At 34.6% G+C, this 17,016-nt stretch overlaps 1 protein-coding gene across 7 annotated transcripts in view; it reads left to right on the top strand.

Annotated features, from left to right (window-relative positions):
- The first annotated feature begins 21 nt into the window (after nt 1-21).
- The window catches only part of TBCK (TBC1 domain containing kinase), a 223,602-nt gene continuing 206,607 nt past the window's right edge, over nt 22-17,016 (top strand). For 2 of the 7 annotated variants that reach the window (XM_057502510.1, XM_057502506.1), the window contains exons 1-3: nt 22-287; nt 8,095-8,316; nt 16,786-16,858. In XM_057502510.1, the coding sequence (XP_057358493.1) occupies nt 8,124-8,316; nt 16,786-16,858 (266 nt within the window). In that variant the 5' untranslated portion in view covers nt 22-287; nt 8,095-8,123. Of the gene's footprint in view, nt 292-8,094; nt 8,317-16,785; nt 16,859-17,016 lie in introns of those variants that run through there. The other 5 variants (XM_057502512.1, XM_057502511.1, XM_057502508.1 and 2 more) reach the window with 4 other exon arrangements.

Below are 17,016 nucleotides of genomic sequence, written 5' to 3'. Positions count from 1 at the left end.
GTCTGGCTGAGTTAAGGGTGGGGGAAGAGGTGCGAGCTGTCTGTCAGTGGAGATTGCTGAGCTCGCCTTCCCGGCCGGTTTCCGAGTTGGGAACTCCGGCTGACTTTGCTCCAAAGCAAGGGCAGTATCTGAACTCCCGGCGCTCCAGGAGCGGCCACTTTTGTAGAAGCACCTGAAATGCAGGGCCTTGCGCACTAGCCTTAGCGGTGACGCCAGCCACAGCAACCGCGCCGGGGCCCTTTGTGGAAGCTCCATCCCCTGCTCTTTGTGTCCGCCCAGACTCAGAGGCAGGTATTAGGTTTTCCCAGTTTTCTGGGTCGTAGTGGGTGGGGCTTGTGGGAGGTAGAGGAACGTCAGGTGCAGCGAGTGGCCTCACTTGTCCTCGCTGAAAGACGGAGCAGATTGATGGAGCAACTTGCTGCAGAGCAGTAGCTAGAGCCTGTCTTCCCTCAGCACTCGGTTACCTGAATCCTTTGGGAACTGTAGACAGCTCTTTGAAAGTAATCACTGACTGCATCACTGTTTCTAAGGAAGACTCAAAGAGAAGGTTAAAGAATGTGTAATCGCCATTACTCACCACGATGCGAACTCTTGCTTTGGTTTGTTTCTGGTTTCACAGGTTTGGTCAGTTGTCGAGATTTAACATTTTCTTGTGGAATAGGAGAAAGTGAACAGGTGGAAGGAAGTTACTTTAGAGTTTCAGTGGTTGCTTTTCAGGGCCCCTTGTCCCGATTTTGATTTGGAACAGAAAGACAACTTTTTGGGGTAACGTATATAAAGTAAGTGTTATTCGCCCACTGAAGAAATGTGTAAGCGTTTTTATTCATGATGAAGTCTTTTTTTCTGTTTCTGATATTTTTAATTTTCCCATTTGACCATTTTTTACTCCAAGTTCTTCAAGGGCAGAAATTGTGTCTAGTTCATAGTTGCTGGCCCTGCCGCTGGAATCACAACTGACTTAAAATAGGAGCTTCACCGGATTGTTGAGTGAAGGAATTTTCAAACCCAACTGCTTACATTATTGTTTTTGCTCATCTTATCTCATCTCAGCTCGTTTTTTTTTTCACTAGCTTTCTTCCACTCACCAAGTGTAAGCAAATCTATGTGTTTGCTATCTTTTATGTGTTAAGGCTATTTATGTATCCCATCCAGGAAGTAGTTGAAGCAGAACACTTATGAAGTGTTTTATGCTAACTAGTATTTTAACTTTAATTTTTTGCATTATCTTTATTTGGTTATTTGAATTTTAATTGTCTAAGTGATAGAGGTATCAAAATGAAAATCAAATAATACAGCACAGAAGGATTGTGTAACAAAATGGAACAGTTCATTATCTCCCTTCTTACCCTCAGTCCTGTTTTTCAGAGATAACCAGTTTTAATCTTATCTAATTTTAAGTCTTTGTTGAATAATAAACTGCCAGTTCTTTTTCTTTTTACTGACTTCCTAAGATAGCCCACACCATCCACAATCTCTCTTCTCCAAATGTTTGAATAATTATCACAATGTTTTGTTTTCATATTTATTAGTTTTATAGTTCTAAATAATGTACGTAAACTATTATTTTTTTCACTCAACTTTTGAAAATATATTTTGGTTTCTTATTTGGTAAAATGAGGAAAGTAGTAACTCTGCTTTTTCCTTTACCACCACAGAAACCACATCCACTCCCACCTTCCCTTAGCTGGACCTTTGCTTATATGTTGTAAAGGTTAATAACATTTACACTATATTTCTTAACTACAGTTGTTTTTTGCTTTGTTCATGTGTTTAAAACTGTATTATGGCTTTATGAATATTCAGTGCAGAACCAAGAAGTATTCTATGAAACATTTCCTTCCCAGTGTTTTAATTTCATGACACCTGTGGCACACTCAGGCGAAGATTTGTAATATTAACTTCAAACTGATTCTTCTTCCTCTCCAGTGACAAAAAAATTATGCTGTATTTAAGTGCTTTATGTTTTAGACCATATGCTTAATATTTAGTTTTTAACCCTCTTCACTTTCACAGAGGACTTTCTGCTTTCTTTTTGGGAAAAGGTATGTGTGCTTTCTTTCTTCACCAACCCCCTCCAATCATGTGCTTTTTTCACCATGTCTTCTTGTTTCTTGTTTGAGAAGCTTCCATCATTTCTCTGCTTGAAGACATTTCTCTTGGAGCCCAATCACTTTGTTCATTTGAACAGATTACATTCTAGTCCTTTTGTACAACTTCTCTCCTGGGTTATGTTCATTGATCTTGGGTAAGTTACATTGTTTCTTAACCCCACATCTGTTTGGTTTTCTTTTCTGTTTTGGTAGAATACACTCTAGAGAAACTTATTCATAAAAGACCTGTGGTTGGTAATTTTATTTTTTTTTGCCCGACTGTAAATTATTATGTTGCTACTATTATTGATAGTTTGGCTGAGTGTAGAAAACAAAATTATGTTTCTTCAAATCTTTTAAGGCTTTACTGTCTTCTAACTTCCATTGTTGCTTATAAGAATATGAGAATACTAGTGTGAATTTAATTTTTTGATATCTGAACTATTTGTTTTCTCTCTGAAATAATGAAAATTTTTAATTATGCTTGATGCTTTGAAAATTTATAATGGCATGTCTTGGTGTGAGTTTATTGTCCTTGCGGTGAACTCATTCACAAGAGCTAGAATAAATGTTTCAGTGTGTGTCTTTTTCATTTATCCTCCTTGAAATTACAACCCATTTTAATTTGAAGGTACATGTTTCACTTTAACTGTAGGGTATTTTCTACTACCTGTCATAATTTATTCTCCTTTATTTTCCTATAGATGCTTTTTTCAATGCTCCCATTAGTTGGTTGTTGGATTCTTGGCTTGATTCACTATGTCTATTATCTTTTCTCTTATATAATTTTATTTACTTGCCCTTTTGCTCCATGTTCTGAACAATTGTCTCAACTTTATTTCCAACACTTCTAATTTGGTAATCATCTATTTAATTTCCAAACCCTCATTTTTGAAAGTTACTCCTTTCTCATATTCTCTTTCATTTGTTTCATTTTTTATTAAATGAAATTTACATATATTAAAATACACTAATTTTTAAGTGACTAGTGTGATGAGTTTTGATAACATGTAAGCATCCACATGACAACCACTGCCCCATTCAGGTGTGGACATGTGCACTGTTCCATAAGTTCCCATGTGTCCCTGTCCAGTCCCATCCTCCTTGCCAAAGGCACTGCATTTTCATTTTCATCATGGTACTTTAGAATTGTTGTTGCGGAACTAAATTTAAATGGAGTCATAGGATATGAACTCCCTTGTGTCTAATTTGTCATCATAATTTTTTGAGGTACATCCATATTTTGGCATGTTTGTTCCTTTTTTGTTGTTGAATATAATTCCATTGGATGAATATACCAAAGCATGTTTATCCATTTGTTTGTGTGACATTTTCATTGCTTCCAGTTTTCAGCTGTTATGAATAAAAGTACTATGTACATTCTCATACAAATATTTTTATTATGGACAGATATTTTCATTTTTCTTGGGTAAGTACCTAGTAGGAGTAGAATTTATGAGTCATAAGTTTGGGGTATTTTTAACTTCAAAGCAGTTTCCAAATAGTTTTCCATAGTTCATGTATGATTTTATGCTCCCACCAGCAGCAGTATTTCAGCTTCAGTTCCACATCTTCTTCAACACTTACTATTGCCAGACATCCAAATTCTAGCCATTCTGGTAGGTGTGAAATGGTATTTTATTGTGGTTTTAATTTGCATTTCTCTGATGATTAATGCTGTTGAGAAATTTTGTGTGTGCTTATTGTCTATTTGTATGCTCTCCTTTGTGAAAATATATATTTAAAACTTCTGCCTATTTTTTGGCAATACTGCCTAAAGCAATCTATAGCTTCAATGCAATTCGTATCAAAATACCAACAGCATTCTTCAATGAACTAGAGAAAAATCGTCCTAAAATTCATATGGAACCACAAAACACCTCGAATAGCCAAAGTAATCCTGAGAAGGAAAAATAAAGCAGGGGGAATTATGCTCCCCAACTTCAAGTTCTACTACAAAACCACAGTAATCAAGACAATTTGGTACTGGCACAAGAGCAGACCCATAGACCAATGGAACAGACTAGAGAGCCCTGATATAAACCCAGCTATATATTGTCAGTTAATACATGATAAAGGAGCCATGGGCATACAATGGGAAAATGACAGCCTCTTCACCAGCTGGTGTTGGCAAAACTGGACAGCTACATGTAAGAGAATGAAACTGGATTATTGTTTAACCCCATGTATAAAAGTAAACTCGAAATGGATTAAAGACTTGAATGTAAGTCATGAAACGATAAAACTCTTAGAAGACAACATAGGCAAGCGTCTCCTGAATATAAGCATTAACAACTTCTTCCTGAACCCATCTCCTCGAGAAAGGGAAACAAAAGCAAATATGAACTCATGGGACTACATCAAACTAAAAAGTTTTTGTACAGCAAAGGACATCATCAACAAAACAAAAAGGCATCCTACAATATGCGAGAATATATTTATAAATGACATACCCGACAAGGGGTTAACATCTAAAATATATAAAGAACTTATATGCCTCAACACCCAAAAAGCAAATAACCCAATTAACAAATGGGCAGAGGATATGAAGAGACAGTTCTCCAAAGAAGAAATTCATATGGCCAACAGACACATGAAAAGATGCTCCACATTGCTAATCATCAGGGAAATGCAAATTAAAACCACAATGAGATATCACCTCCCTCCAGTAAGGATGGCCAGCATTGAAAAGACTAAGAACAACAAATGCTCGCGGGGATGCGGAGAAAGGGGAACCCTCATACACTGCTGGTGAGAATGTAAGCTAGTTCAACCATTGTGGAAAGCAATATGGAGGTTCCTCAAAAAACTAAAAATAGAAATACCATTTGACCCCGGAATCCCACTCCTTGGAATATACCCAAAGAATACAACTTCTCAGATTCAAAAAGACATATGCACCTCTATGTTTATTGCAGCACTTTTTACAATAGCCAAGATATGGAAGCAACCTAAGTGTCCATCAGTAGATGAATGGATAAAGAAGAAGTGCTACATATACACAATGGAATACTATTTAGCCATAAGAAAGAAATCCTACCATTTGCAACAATATGGATGGAGCTGGAGGACATTATGCTCAGTGAAATAAGCCAGGTGGAGAAAGACAAATGCCAAATGATTTCCCTCATTTGTGGAGTATAACAATGAAGCAAAAGTGAAGGAACAAAATGGCAGCAGACTCAGAGACTCCAAGAATGAACTAGTGGTTACCAAAGGGAAGGGGTATTGCAGGGTGGGTTGGGAGGGAGGGAGAAGGGGATTTCGGGGTATTATGTTTAGTACACATGGTGTGGGGGATCACAAGGAGAACAGTGTAGCACAGAGAAGGCACATAGTGGATCTGTTGCATCTTACTACACTGATGCACAATGACTGCATTGGGGTATGGGTGGGGACTTGATAATATGGGTAAATGTAGTAACCACATTGTTTTTTCATGTGAAACCTTCGTAAGAGTGTATATCAATCATACCTTAATAAAAAGTTAAAAAAAATAACTTTTGCCTATTTTCATATTGTTTTTCTTTTATTATTGAGACATTATCATTGGCATTCTTTATATATTCTGGATATGTCTATTGTCATATATACATATACATCCATATATTTTATTAAAATGTTTTATATAATTAAATATAGATATAACAATACTTTCCCTATCTTTTGTTTGGATTTTCATTTTCTCAGGTGTGCCTTTTGATGTGTAAAAGAATTTAAAAAATTTTTTTAATCCTTAGTTCTTCTAAATTTTTATTTTATTCTTTTACTTTTTGAATGTGTTCTTACCTCATATGTAAGTATTCCTGAGTTATTTATTATTTAGGTTTTCTTGTTTTCAAATTTTTTAAGTATTGGCCTAACTTTTGTGTGACTTTTTTTCCCTACTCAACATTATTTGTTAAAGATGTTCATATAGTTCGCTTATTTCCCAATGTGTATACTCTTCCACCAGATGAATATGCCACAATTTCTTTTAGCATTCACCTGTCTTAGGATATCTAAGTTGTTTCCAGTTTAGGGATAATAGGCACAAAACCACCCTGATCAATCTTATATGTATTCCCTGGTGTATATGTCTAGGAGTTCCTGCAGGAATGTAATAGCAAAATAGTGTCAAACTGTTTTCCAAAGTGATTATACAAACTCAAATTCTATTTCTCCATGTTTTCCTAACATTATATATTACCAGATTTCTAAATTTTTACTATCTGGCAGGTATAAATTCTCATGGGATTTTAGTGAGAAATTTCTTGAATATTAATAAGGTTATCATATATGTGTGTGTATATATATATATATGCAGTTTCTTTTTAGTTTTTTGTGAAATATGTTTTTTCAAACATCCTGTTTTATATAATGGATATAATATCTTCTTAAATATTTCTAAATATATTAGAATTGATACTGGGTTTGTTTTTTTTTCATAAATTATTTTGATTGCCCAGGGAAGGTTTTTTGGGGGGGAAGGGGGAGGAGGATATTTTATCCTTTGCCCTTTGTACTGTAGTCTTTTCTCAACTATCTGATGCTTCCTAGACAGTGTATTATTTTAGAGTTAAGGAAGTCTGCCTGGAAGCTTTGTATATGGACAGGCTTGATGACCCACATACTCCATTTTAGGATGGCTACCCAGATCTTAACTGGAGTTCTACAAGTTCCAGAATTAAGAGGAATTTGCTTGTATCATCAGTGTTCATACTAGCTATTTAGTGTAGTTCTGACACAATTTATTTAATTTCTGTAGGGTAGAATCTTATCTTTTTTGCTTGGAGGATTAAATAACTGCTTGTTATTCGGGGGAGGGGGGTGTCAGTGGCAGAACTGACCCTTCTATTCTTCAGCCCTGTAAATTTTCTTTCTCATTTGAAGCCCTCCTCTCCTTGCTGCTCACCATTGTTCTTACCTCCTCTGAATCTGTAAAGGCCAAGCATACCTCTTGACAATATTATTGATTGTAGCTTGTTTCTTTTGCTTTCTATGATGATACTCTTCCACATGCAAAATGTATCACAGGTGTTTTTTGAAATCTTTCATCAGCTCATGACTTTTCTGTTTTCTTCCTGGTTATGAGTTTGTACATTTTAAGACATTTCTTTTTGATGTTTTTAATGAGGTTTTGGGCACACATGTAAAGCACTCTAATATTTGATTTAGGATTCCAACATTTTTATTGTGGGAGCTGAGAAGGGAAGAATGCAGTGCTTGACCAATGGCATGTCTTTTGTTAGACACTTGGGTGGGAAAGAGCTTTTTGTTGGGGGAACTTTCTTGTTGTGGTTGCCTTTGTGATTTATACTGATTTGAAGCAAATTTCTTAATCTCCATTATACAACTTTGGGGCAGTATATGCTTTGGAGGCCCTACTAATAGAAACCCTTAGTATATATACATGCAACATCCATATCTCATATAGGAGGCAGTAATACCTGTCAAGATAGTTGAGGGGATTAAAACATATGTAAAGTACCTAGCATAAAAGCAAAAATGGATTAGTTATTTAAATAACATTATAGTGTCTTGTTATCTAGTTTAATTCTTACTACTATTAGTAGAGTCCCTAGTTATTTAAAGTTTCTGGCTGTTATCTCTATTTCCTCTTCCCTGACTTCTCTCACACTGTGAGAAGGAAAAGTTCGTGATGGTCTGGGGCATTATTCAAGATTTAGGTAAATAAAAGAGCCTTATTGATAAGAATATGCAATAATAAACTTCCTCTAAACTCTTAAAACTGCCAGGCATCATTGAAGAGGGAATATTCTATCTTTTCCTATTTATTCCATTGAAAATCTTTAATTTTGATTTAGAGCTGCAATACAAATTTATGGTTGGGTGGTTTTTCCTCTTTGATATTATCTTGGAATTTTCAATTTTGATATCTTGTACTGTGAAATGTTCAGATCGGCATTTTCCTCCAAGTTACATGTTGTTAAATCATGTTTAAGATGAGAAAACACTGGCTTAATGCTTGGTTAATCTATCATAAAATTCTCTTCTTTTCCAGATTATCTTGGAAGATCTAGGACTCCAAAAATGTTTCCCTTGAAGGATGCAGAAATGGGTGCCTTTACCTTCTTTGCCTCAGCTCTGCCACATGATGTTTGTGGAAGCAATGGACTTCCTCTTACACCAAATTCCATCAAAATTTTAGGGCGATTTCAAATCCTTAAGACGATCACCCATCCCAGACTGTGTCAGTATGTGGATATTTCTAGGGGAAAGCATGGTGAGTTGTTGTTTTTTCCTATTCTGTGTTATCTGCTGTGACCCTGATTAGGTTATAAATATGACATAGATGTATAAAGCAGTCAGCATGTGTGTGCATGCAAAACTCCACCCTTCACTCCAGCCAAACAGACTCATTTGAGTTTTCCTGACTGCCATCGCCTTGTTTTTTATACTTTGCTATTTTCTCTCCTGGATTATACTATGTCCCATTACCAAAAATCTGAACTTGGTCCCTTTCCTAGATTCTTTTATATTTTTTATTATATTTTATTGTTTTGTCTACTTAATTTGTCTCTTCTGAGGATTCTTAGTTTTTGAATTTAAGACTAAATGACTTTTGCCTCTGACAACCCCAGAGCCAGTACTGCACCTAACATATAGGCATTCAATAAAATTTGTTCGGTGAACAAATTAATGAGTGATTACATTTGAATGATTCATGTTTCTCAGATTTGAGAATCAGGATTTTTAATTTTCTCTTTCAGGGAAACAACCTATCCTTATGCATATTTCTTTACCTCTATGAGAAGGAAATGAAAGTTATATGTTAGAAACCTTAGAAGCATCTATATAAATGCATTTTTTTGATTGAAAGTAATAATTTGGGCTAACAGTCTTCAAATGAATGAGTCATTAATTTGGGGGAGAGTCTTTTCATATAGTATGTCTTCTAGAAAATATAGTATCCCAGTAGAAAAGTTGAACCCTGTTGGTTAAAAAGTCGGTGTTTCACCAGAAAGGTGTTTACTGCTTTTTCAGTAGTATAGTCAAGTTCTTCCATATTTCATATCTTAGTTCATTCGGGCTGCCGTACATTGAGTGGCTTATAAACAACAAACATTATTTCTCACAGTTTTGGAGGCTGGGAAGTCCAAGATCAAGGTACCAGTAGATCCATGTGTGGTGAGGTCCTCTTCCTCATTGGCAGCCACCTTCTTACTATTAACCACACATGGCAGAAGTTGATAGGGAGTTACTCTCTCAGGTCTCTTTTATAATGGCACTAATTCTGTTCATGGGAACAGAGCCTCCCAAAGGTCCTGCCCACAAATATCACATTGGGGATTGTGTCTTAACATAAGAATTTGGAGGGCACACAAACATTCAATCTGTAGTATTCCTAGAGATGCTTATGAAGGCAATATTTTAATTACTTTAAAATTATTTTTGGAAGCTTATTTGTTTGCTGAATTTCCATTTCTTAAAATTATTTTAAATGCATTTTAGTGAAATATATTTAATTTTTCTAACAAAAAATAATTTGTGGAAGTTAACCCTATATACTTGCTGATACCTGTTTTTTTCTATAATTTATTTTCATATATTTCAACCTAATATTAAAGACCATCAAACTACTTTTTCTTTTTGTGTTACTGGAAAAATAAGCTAACAGATACTTTCAAGTAATATCTTAAAAATGTTTGCATTTTGCAGACTTTGAGTAGAAATTGTCTTTTGTAATAAATATTATTAATGGCTACTACTGAGTGTTTATTATGTATCAGGCATTATTCTAAGTGCTTTACATATGTAATTAATCTTCATAACATTACCGTGAGGTAGGAACTATTATTTTCATTTTACAGATAAAAAAATTGAGACACAGAGTAAGTAGCTAATACAAGGTCTCACAATAAGAAAGTAAAGGGAGGCACAATACTAATACATTTAATCATTTTTGAAAGATTTTTAAATCTGAATAAGTCTAAGTAAGTGCAAATATCCACACATTTCTACCAATCAGAGCTATTCATTGCCTTAAATACTTTGGCGCTCTATCACACACCTAGTAAGAGACATGAGAAGGAAGGTGCTAAAAAGAGGTAATTGTCCTGCATATGATAAAAATACTTGATTTTCCTTATTCATACATATATATACATTCACATATGCACTATTCATTGGGACTTGCCTTACTGTACAGGGTTGCCTTTGATTGATCCATTCAACAATAATTAGTAAATACTTACCAGGTTTAGCCTGACTTTTCAAGAGAATGTGGGTGAGCCATATGGAGGCCCATAAGGGTGTCTCTCCATGAGGAACACAGAGCTTAATAGAAAGCTAGAATTGAAGCGAAAGTTATAAAAATTCTGATGAGCTAAATATTTGTTTAGAATCAATCTTTCTTGTCCACTCTGTCTTTTCTTACATTGTCATTTTACATACATAACTTTCATCCACTGGGATTACAATACTTTAACTGACTTACCTGCTACTGTGGCCCCTCTTTGCTAGGTGCCACAGATAAATGAGGATGAATGACAGGATCCCAGTTCACAAGTAAGCTCTACAAGTAGTAGAGGTGAAACATAGAAACATGATTATAATATAGTAACTGTTGTTACAGTAGGTGATGTACAATTTGCTGTGCCATGGAAGCACAGAGGAGGGGATGTTGAATTCTACATTGAAGAGTATAGATATTAATCCAAGTCCTGTACATAAATTTTTGAAAAGATAAGGGACTTCAGAACACAGAGGTGTAATTCTTCTGTGATGTTTTATTTATTTTTCATTCATTTTCATGGTAGTAGTCGCCCAAAAGGTTTAGTGGATTTTTAAAAGATATGCTGACCTGTTATTGTTGACATATTCCTAAGAATCCATATATTAATATCATTCTTAGTCATTCTTATTCGTTTTAAAAGAACTTACATTTCTTAATTCTTATTTTTTCCAAAAAAATTGAAACAAACTACAGATGTGCGTCCATTGTTTTACATATACAGTACATGAAAGAAAATGTATGAAAAAGGGAAAAAGGAACAAAATAAAATACAAAGTAATATTAGTTAATATATACTTGCTTCTAGTGGGCAATAAATTTGTGAAATTCTTACAGGTCAAGGCAAAGGAGGAAATTCAGTTGCTTCAAATTACTTTTGTGATGACACAGCATACAAAGTAAATTTCTAGATATTTAAATCTGGAAAAATGGTCAGTTGCCAGCTTTATAACTTTCATAAAATCTGTTGTTCAGGTGACATAGAAAGGCATTAGTATAGAAACTTTGGTACAGTGTCTGGTATCTCCTACATTTGTTGCTATGGACAGAGTCCGTAACAAATCTTGCTGAGTTGGCTTTATTGTTCTTTTCTGTGTTGATCTCTGAGCTTCGAAATCTCTGTAACTTCTCATCTCAGTTTTTCTGTGGGTGAACATTTAAGTAAACTAAATTTGATAGTTTAAAATATCAACTCTTAATCCAGGAGCCACAGGGAACTATGGGTGTCAGGAGATCTGTGAACCTCTTAAAGCACATATAAAATTTTGTGGGTGTATGTACATGGATGTACAAGTATTTCCTGGATAATCTACAGTTTTAATCAGATTCTCTAAAAGGATTCCTAATGTAAAGAAAGGGTTGTAAAGCACCTATGTTGAGTATTAAGAGCTACAGAGAGAATTTGTCTTCCTTATTTAAAGACAGACTTGAGAAGTTCTAATTTAGGGCTGTAGACCTTACAGGGTTTATTGGATTTATATCTAGGGTTGTAGCGTATCACATATTTACCAATCTGGAGACCCACAATCAGGGCCACTGTATAGTTTTGCAGTTTGCTCACTGCATAAAATCTTCTGGTTAATGGAATAAGGAGGAGATGAAATCTGATCCTTAATTCATTCTGGGAGAGGTGCTTTTTCTAATTTGCTTAAATATAGCCTTGAAGACTAGTGGTAACTATACCTACAGCAGATTTATAGATAACTATAGCCACTTGCCAAAAGTCTAGAAAGAAACTTTGGCAGATATTTTGTTTAAAAAAAACTTTTTTGCTAAATGGCTTCTATGATGTTAACTAAATGTTGAAAAATAGGAAGAATAATATGGAACTTTTTACATCACTGAACAACTGATATTGCCAATCACTGAATGCCTCAAACCTTCCCACCCCAGTCCAATTACAAATTCTAAAGAATTTCAATTGTTGGGTTGGCCCAAAACTACTGGAAGCAAATTTTGAGTTTGCATGACTTCCCAAACTCTTGCCACTTTACTCAGTTCTTAGGACTTCTTTATCCATGTATCGTGAAATGCCCATTATTTCTTTCCACTATTTCTGGAAACCTATTTGGAGTTTCACTTGTGATCAAGGTCTTGGTCCTATCCAGTTTCCCTAGGCTTTTTTTCCTCAGGATAATTGATTGAATAGTCCTAGATGTTTCTTGAGCTCTTTTTCCTCCTTCTACCTCAATAAGCCCCTGTAAGCACTGAACTAAGAAAAACCTGAAGGCATAATCCCTCTGGAGAACATTATTGCTAACTGTGTAGGAATCTTCCTTTTAGTTATTAATGTCAGGTAAAATTGGTCAGAAATTGATCCCTTTAGACACAGTTAAAGTCTGTTAGGGTTGAAGCCAGCTAAATAATCTGGATTGTCCCTTTAGTCCTGTCCACCATAGTACTAGTTACTCTGCTTCTCCTGTTTGCCCTGCTCCTTAATCTAAGCATCCCTCTCTTCTAGGGTAACATAGGTCATGGATATGTATAACTTCATATATTTTAAGTTTGACTGCCTTGGATGAAAATATCAGTGATTGTCAAAAGGTTAGGAATTTGATTATCTTGTTTGTATTGGCAATGTTCACTGTTCTGAAAAGTTGTATGCATAAGGAATAAATAACTGAATTAGAATACGGGTTTATGTAAAGGTCTGTTTGTTCCAAAGCATCACAGTTATTTCAGTTGCATTTAATTTGAGACATTTGAGAGGTTCTACTCAACAGTTTTCCTTGTGAACAATGCACATTTCTCAATGATGTAACACCACATGGTTTGGGTTTGGACTCCACTTAATTATCTCCTCAAAGAATTTTTATTTTGGTTCATTTTTACCCTTTATTCTTCCTATACAGGTATCTCACATCTCATCATTGTTAACCTGCTAGATACCCACTTCCCCTTCTTACTTGGAGTTAGGTGTGACATGTGGTCTATTTTAGTAACATTATGTTTTCACACATTAGGTTATCTCAGAAGTCAGGATTTCACTGGTTTCTATAGGTCATTCAAAAGGGGTTCAAGATGATGTTACTTTCTTGCTAACTTAGCAGGATGAGGTAGTTAATCTCAAGAATTGTGGACATTGTATTAGAATTTGAGAACTTGGTTTATTAAAAGTTGAAAATATCTTTACAGAAAAAAGGCCAATAAAACATGAAACTATTTAAGTTAACAAATCTTTTTCTTTTGAGCTTAAAATCTTAGCAGTGTTTAGAAGCACAGTGAGGATTATAAATGGTAAAGCAGCCCATTCTATTTGATATTAATAACCCAGAAATCTTTTGGTGATTGTTAGTGAATCAAAAACAAAATTATTTTAACTAATAGATTTGAGATTCAGGTAGAGAATACTAGAATTGTTAAGGACCTATCAGATAATTTATTCTGTATCTCTAACTACATACGCACTTCAGCCTAAGTGTCTTTTTGAGTTCAAAGTTCCATCAGAGAAACCTAAGCAATAGAGATTAATTGCTAGGAATTGGCTTAAGTGATTGTGGGAGCTGGGTAGGCAAGTCTGAAATTCATAGGGTCGCCTAAAAAGAAGGACAAGCTGGACTCTTGGACAAGAGCTGAAGCTGCAATCCATGAGCAGAATTTCTTCAGAGAAGCCTCAATTCTGTTCTTATTAAGGCCTTTACAACTGATTGGATCAGGATCACCCAGATTATCTAGGATAATCTTTCTTACTTAAAATAAGCTGATTACATAAATCATTTATAAAATATCTTCAGGATAACTTCTAGATTGAATAACTGGAGATTATAGTCTAGCCATGTTAATTACTAGGTCACAGTGTCCTAGTAACAATACTGTTTTTAAGCACAGAATTTTTTCTTGGTCAGTTTTACTGTATAGAAATTTGTTTAGATATATTTAAAAAGTGTTCTAGTCTCAGTTTTTACTGTGAATAACTAACAAATGATGCAGTAACTGTATTCTAATAACCTTTTATATTATCATAGCACATTTACAATTTATCTCTTGCTTTCTCTAAGTTAAAAAAGTTTTTTTAAATCCATCATTCAGTCCTTCTCCTAATCAACTCATTTATTATCTTTTTGGGTAATATTGTAGTCTTTTCAGTTTTTTAGCATTGACTAAAAAATGCAGTTCAGGCTATGTATGTGCTACAGTGATACTTGACATTCATTAAATATTTATTAGACGAAAGATAATTTCACAGCTCTTGTATGTTCTACTCTTTAAAGTTCATCTTAGTGTCACATTTGTTTGTTATAAATAATGCCACTACATTGCTGACTTATATTTGGCACGTTATGATTCCTAAATATTTCTGTCAACGTTTTATTCTCTGAAACTGTATTGTTTTAATAACAAAGAGAAGTTATTTTCAAATAGTGGTCCAAAGTTTCAGGATGAAGACTCTCCAAAGATTTCTTGAAAACACTGGTTCATATTGGAAACATTGTTTTGGTATACATTCCGTTACCTCTGGGAGAAACTTTGATATTCTGTCAAGTATTAGGGCTCTGCTGTATTAAAATATTGCTTCAAAGTTCCTTAGCATCCTGAAACTTTGGCAAACTCTAGTTTATGGTATTTTGAAGAGTTTCCAGAAGAAGCCTGACAAATGAAGTTTTTTTTCCTAAATCATTTTAAGCCTGACAAATTTTAGGCTAGTCCCAAACTTTGGAAATCTCTCATAGATATGGAGACAGCATCCAATTTAAAATTACTAATTAATAGAGCATGTACATTTTAACAAGTTCTGATTTTTTTTTATATTAACATCACTGTTAAGGTATTATTATGCCTAGTTTACAGCAGGCATATAATTTTCTACACAGGACAGAACTCTATTTTGTTAATGACAGTCATCATATCAAACCTATATTCATTTCTAATGACTATACAATGCCTTTGTTTATTCATTGAACAAGAATTTTTATATTAGACACATATGTTTGAGGTGCCATTCTAGACAGTGATGATACATTTTGAACAAGACTAACATTTTCCTGTCATCATGAACATGTTATCTAGTGGGGAACAAAGATTAAATAAAAATGTGTATAAACCCTCAAAGTTGAAGTGTTACAAAGGAGAAGTACAGGGTAGCACAGATTATAGGAGGAGCAATATAATAAAATATAGGAGGAGCAAATTGATTTGGGGAACAGAGAAGTGTTCCCTGAGGAAGTCACATTTAACTGAGGAATGAATAATAATAATAGCTAACACTTAGATAGTGATTGCTACATGCCAGGCACTATTCTAGATCCTTATATATTAACTCATTTCAACCTCACAACAGCTCTATGAGGTAAGTGGTGGTGTTTTCCTCATTTTATAGAAGAGAAGACCATGACATAGAAAGGTTAGCAAACTTCCCCAAGGTCACATAGCTAATGAGTAGTAAACCTGTGATTTAAACCCTGTGCTCTTAACTGCTGTGTTTCATGATAGGAATTAACTGGAAGTAAGAAGTGGGGAAGATCATTTCGGCAATAGGAACCAATGTGCTAATGCCTTAAGGCAAGATGGAGGAAGGATGTCCAGGGTGACTGGAAGTTGGTGAGCTAGAGATAAAATAACAAAAATGGAGCTAGAGAGGGAGTTGCATATTCAGATTTTTTATTGTTATTTTATCACGTAGACTTTAGTATGAAAATATGTTGGAGGATAATAAGAATTTAATGTGGGAAGATCAGGTAAGAGATCATTGCAGTAATTTAATAAGAGAGGGTGCTGGCTTGGACCCAGATTATGGCAGATAGAGCAAACTGTACAGATTCTTGAAAACACTTGGGAGTTAGAAATAGGGCTTTTTGTTTAGATTTGAGAGAGGCAGATTACTCTTTCTCGTGGGAGCAGCTGGTAGAATAGTGGTACCATTAGAATTAGAATCTGTTAGAAAATAAAAATTACATCATACTGTTGATTATGCCCACCAAAATTTTATATCATGATTTAATCTCAGCAGGCTCCATGATCTTACAGTCCCAAGTCAATTTTCTGTTCTTTCTCCATAGCCATGATTCAAAACATTTTTACTTTTCTCAAATTTCTGAACTCAATTTCAAAGACTTTGTGTTTAATTAAATTGTCAAGATAATTTGTCCTTAGCTCCCAGTTTCCCCATCACTTCGAAATTTGTATCTTCATCCGAGCTTTACCTCCTCCTAGTCTTTGTCAGAAGAAGGATTGCTGCTTTTTTCTTAAGGTAAACCTTTCCATCTGTTTTTCCTGATGTGCCTAGGAGAAACTCTGGAGAAAATCACAAGATGAAAAGGAATTGTTATTAAATGCATTGTTTTATTATACCTCTATCCTTATTATTATATATATTTGGTAATTGTCTAGTAAATACAGAGTTTGAAAAGCTCTTGTATAATATCATTTGTACTATATGTTAATATCTTTAGTGAGGTATATTATTTTGTTATTAAAACATTGTGTTAATCAGATAAACTGGATTTGCTCTGTTTTACTCAGAGAGACTGGTGGTGGTGGCTGAACACTGTGAACGGAGTCTAGAAGACTTGCTTCGAGAAAGGAAACCTGTGAGGTACTGTGTAATATCAGGACAATTAAATGAAAAGCAGAAATTGGCAAACAAGGCATTTTAACTAGAAACCACAGGGTTTTAGTTTCCTCTGTTACTTGTTTAATGATAAAATCCAGGTGCAAATTTTAATTTTAGGAAATTTAATTCAACTTTTTGAC

Source organism: Manis pentadactyla, chromosome 5 (assembly GCF_030020395.1).
Source record: "Manis pentadactyla isolate mManPen7 chromosome 5, mManPen7.hap1, whole genome shotgun sequence".
Taxonomy (NCBI): Eukaryota; Metazoa; Chordata; class Mammalia; order Pholidota; family Manidae; genus Manis; species Manis pentadactyla.
Note: the sequence above shows the minus strand (reverse complement) of the source record. Positions and strands in the feature narration are given on the sequence as shown.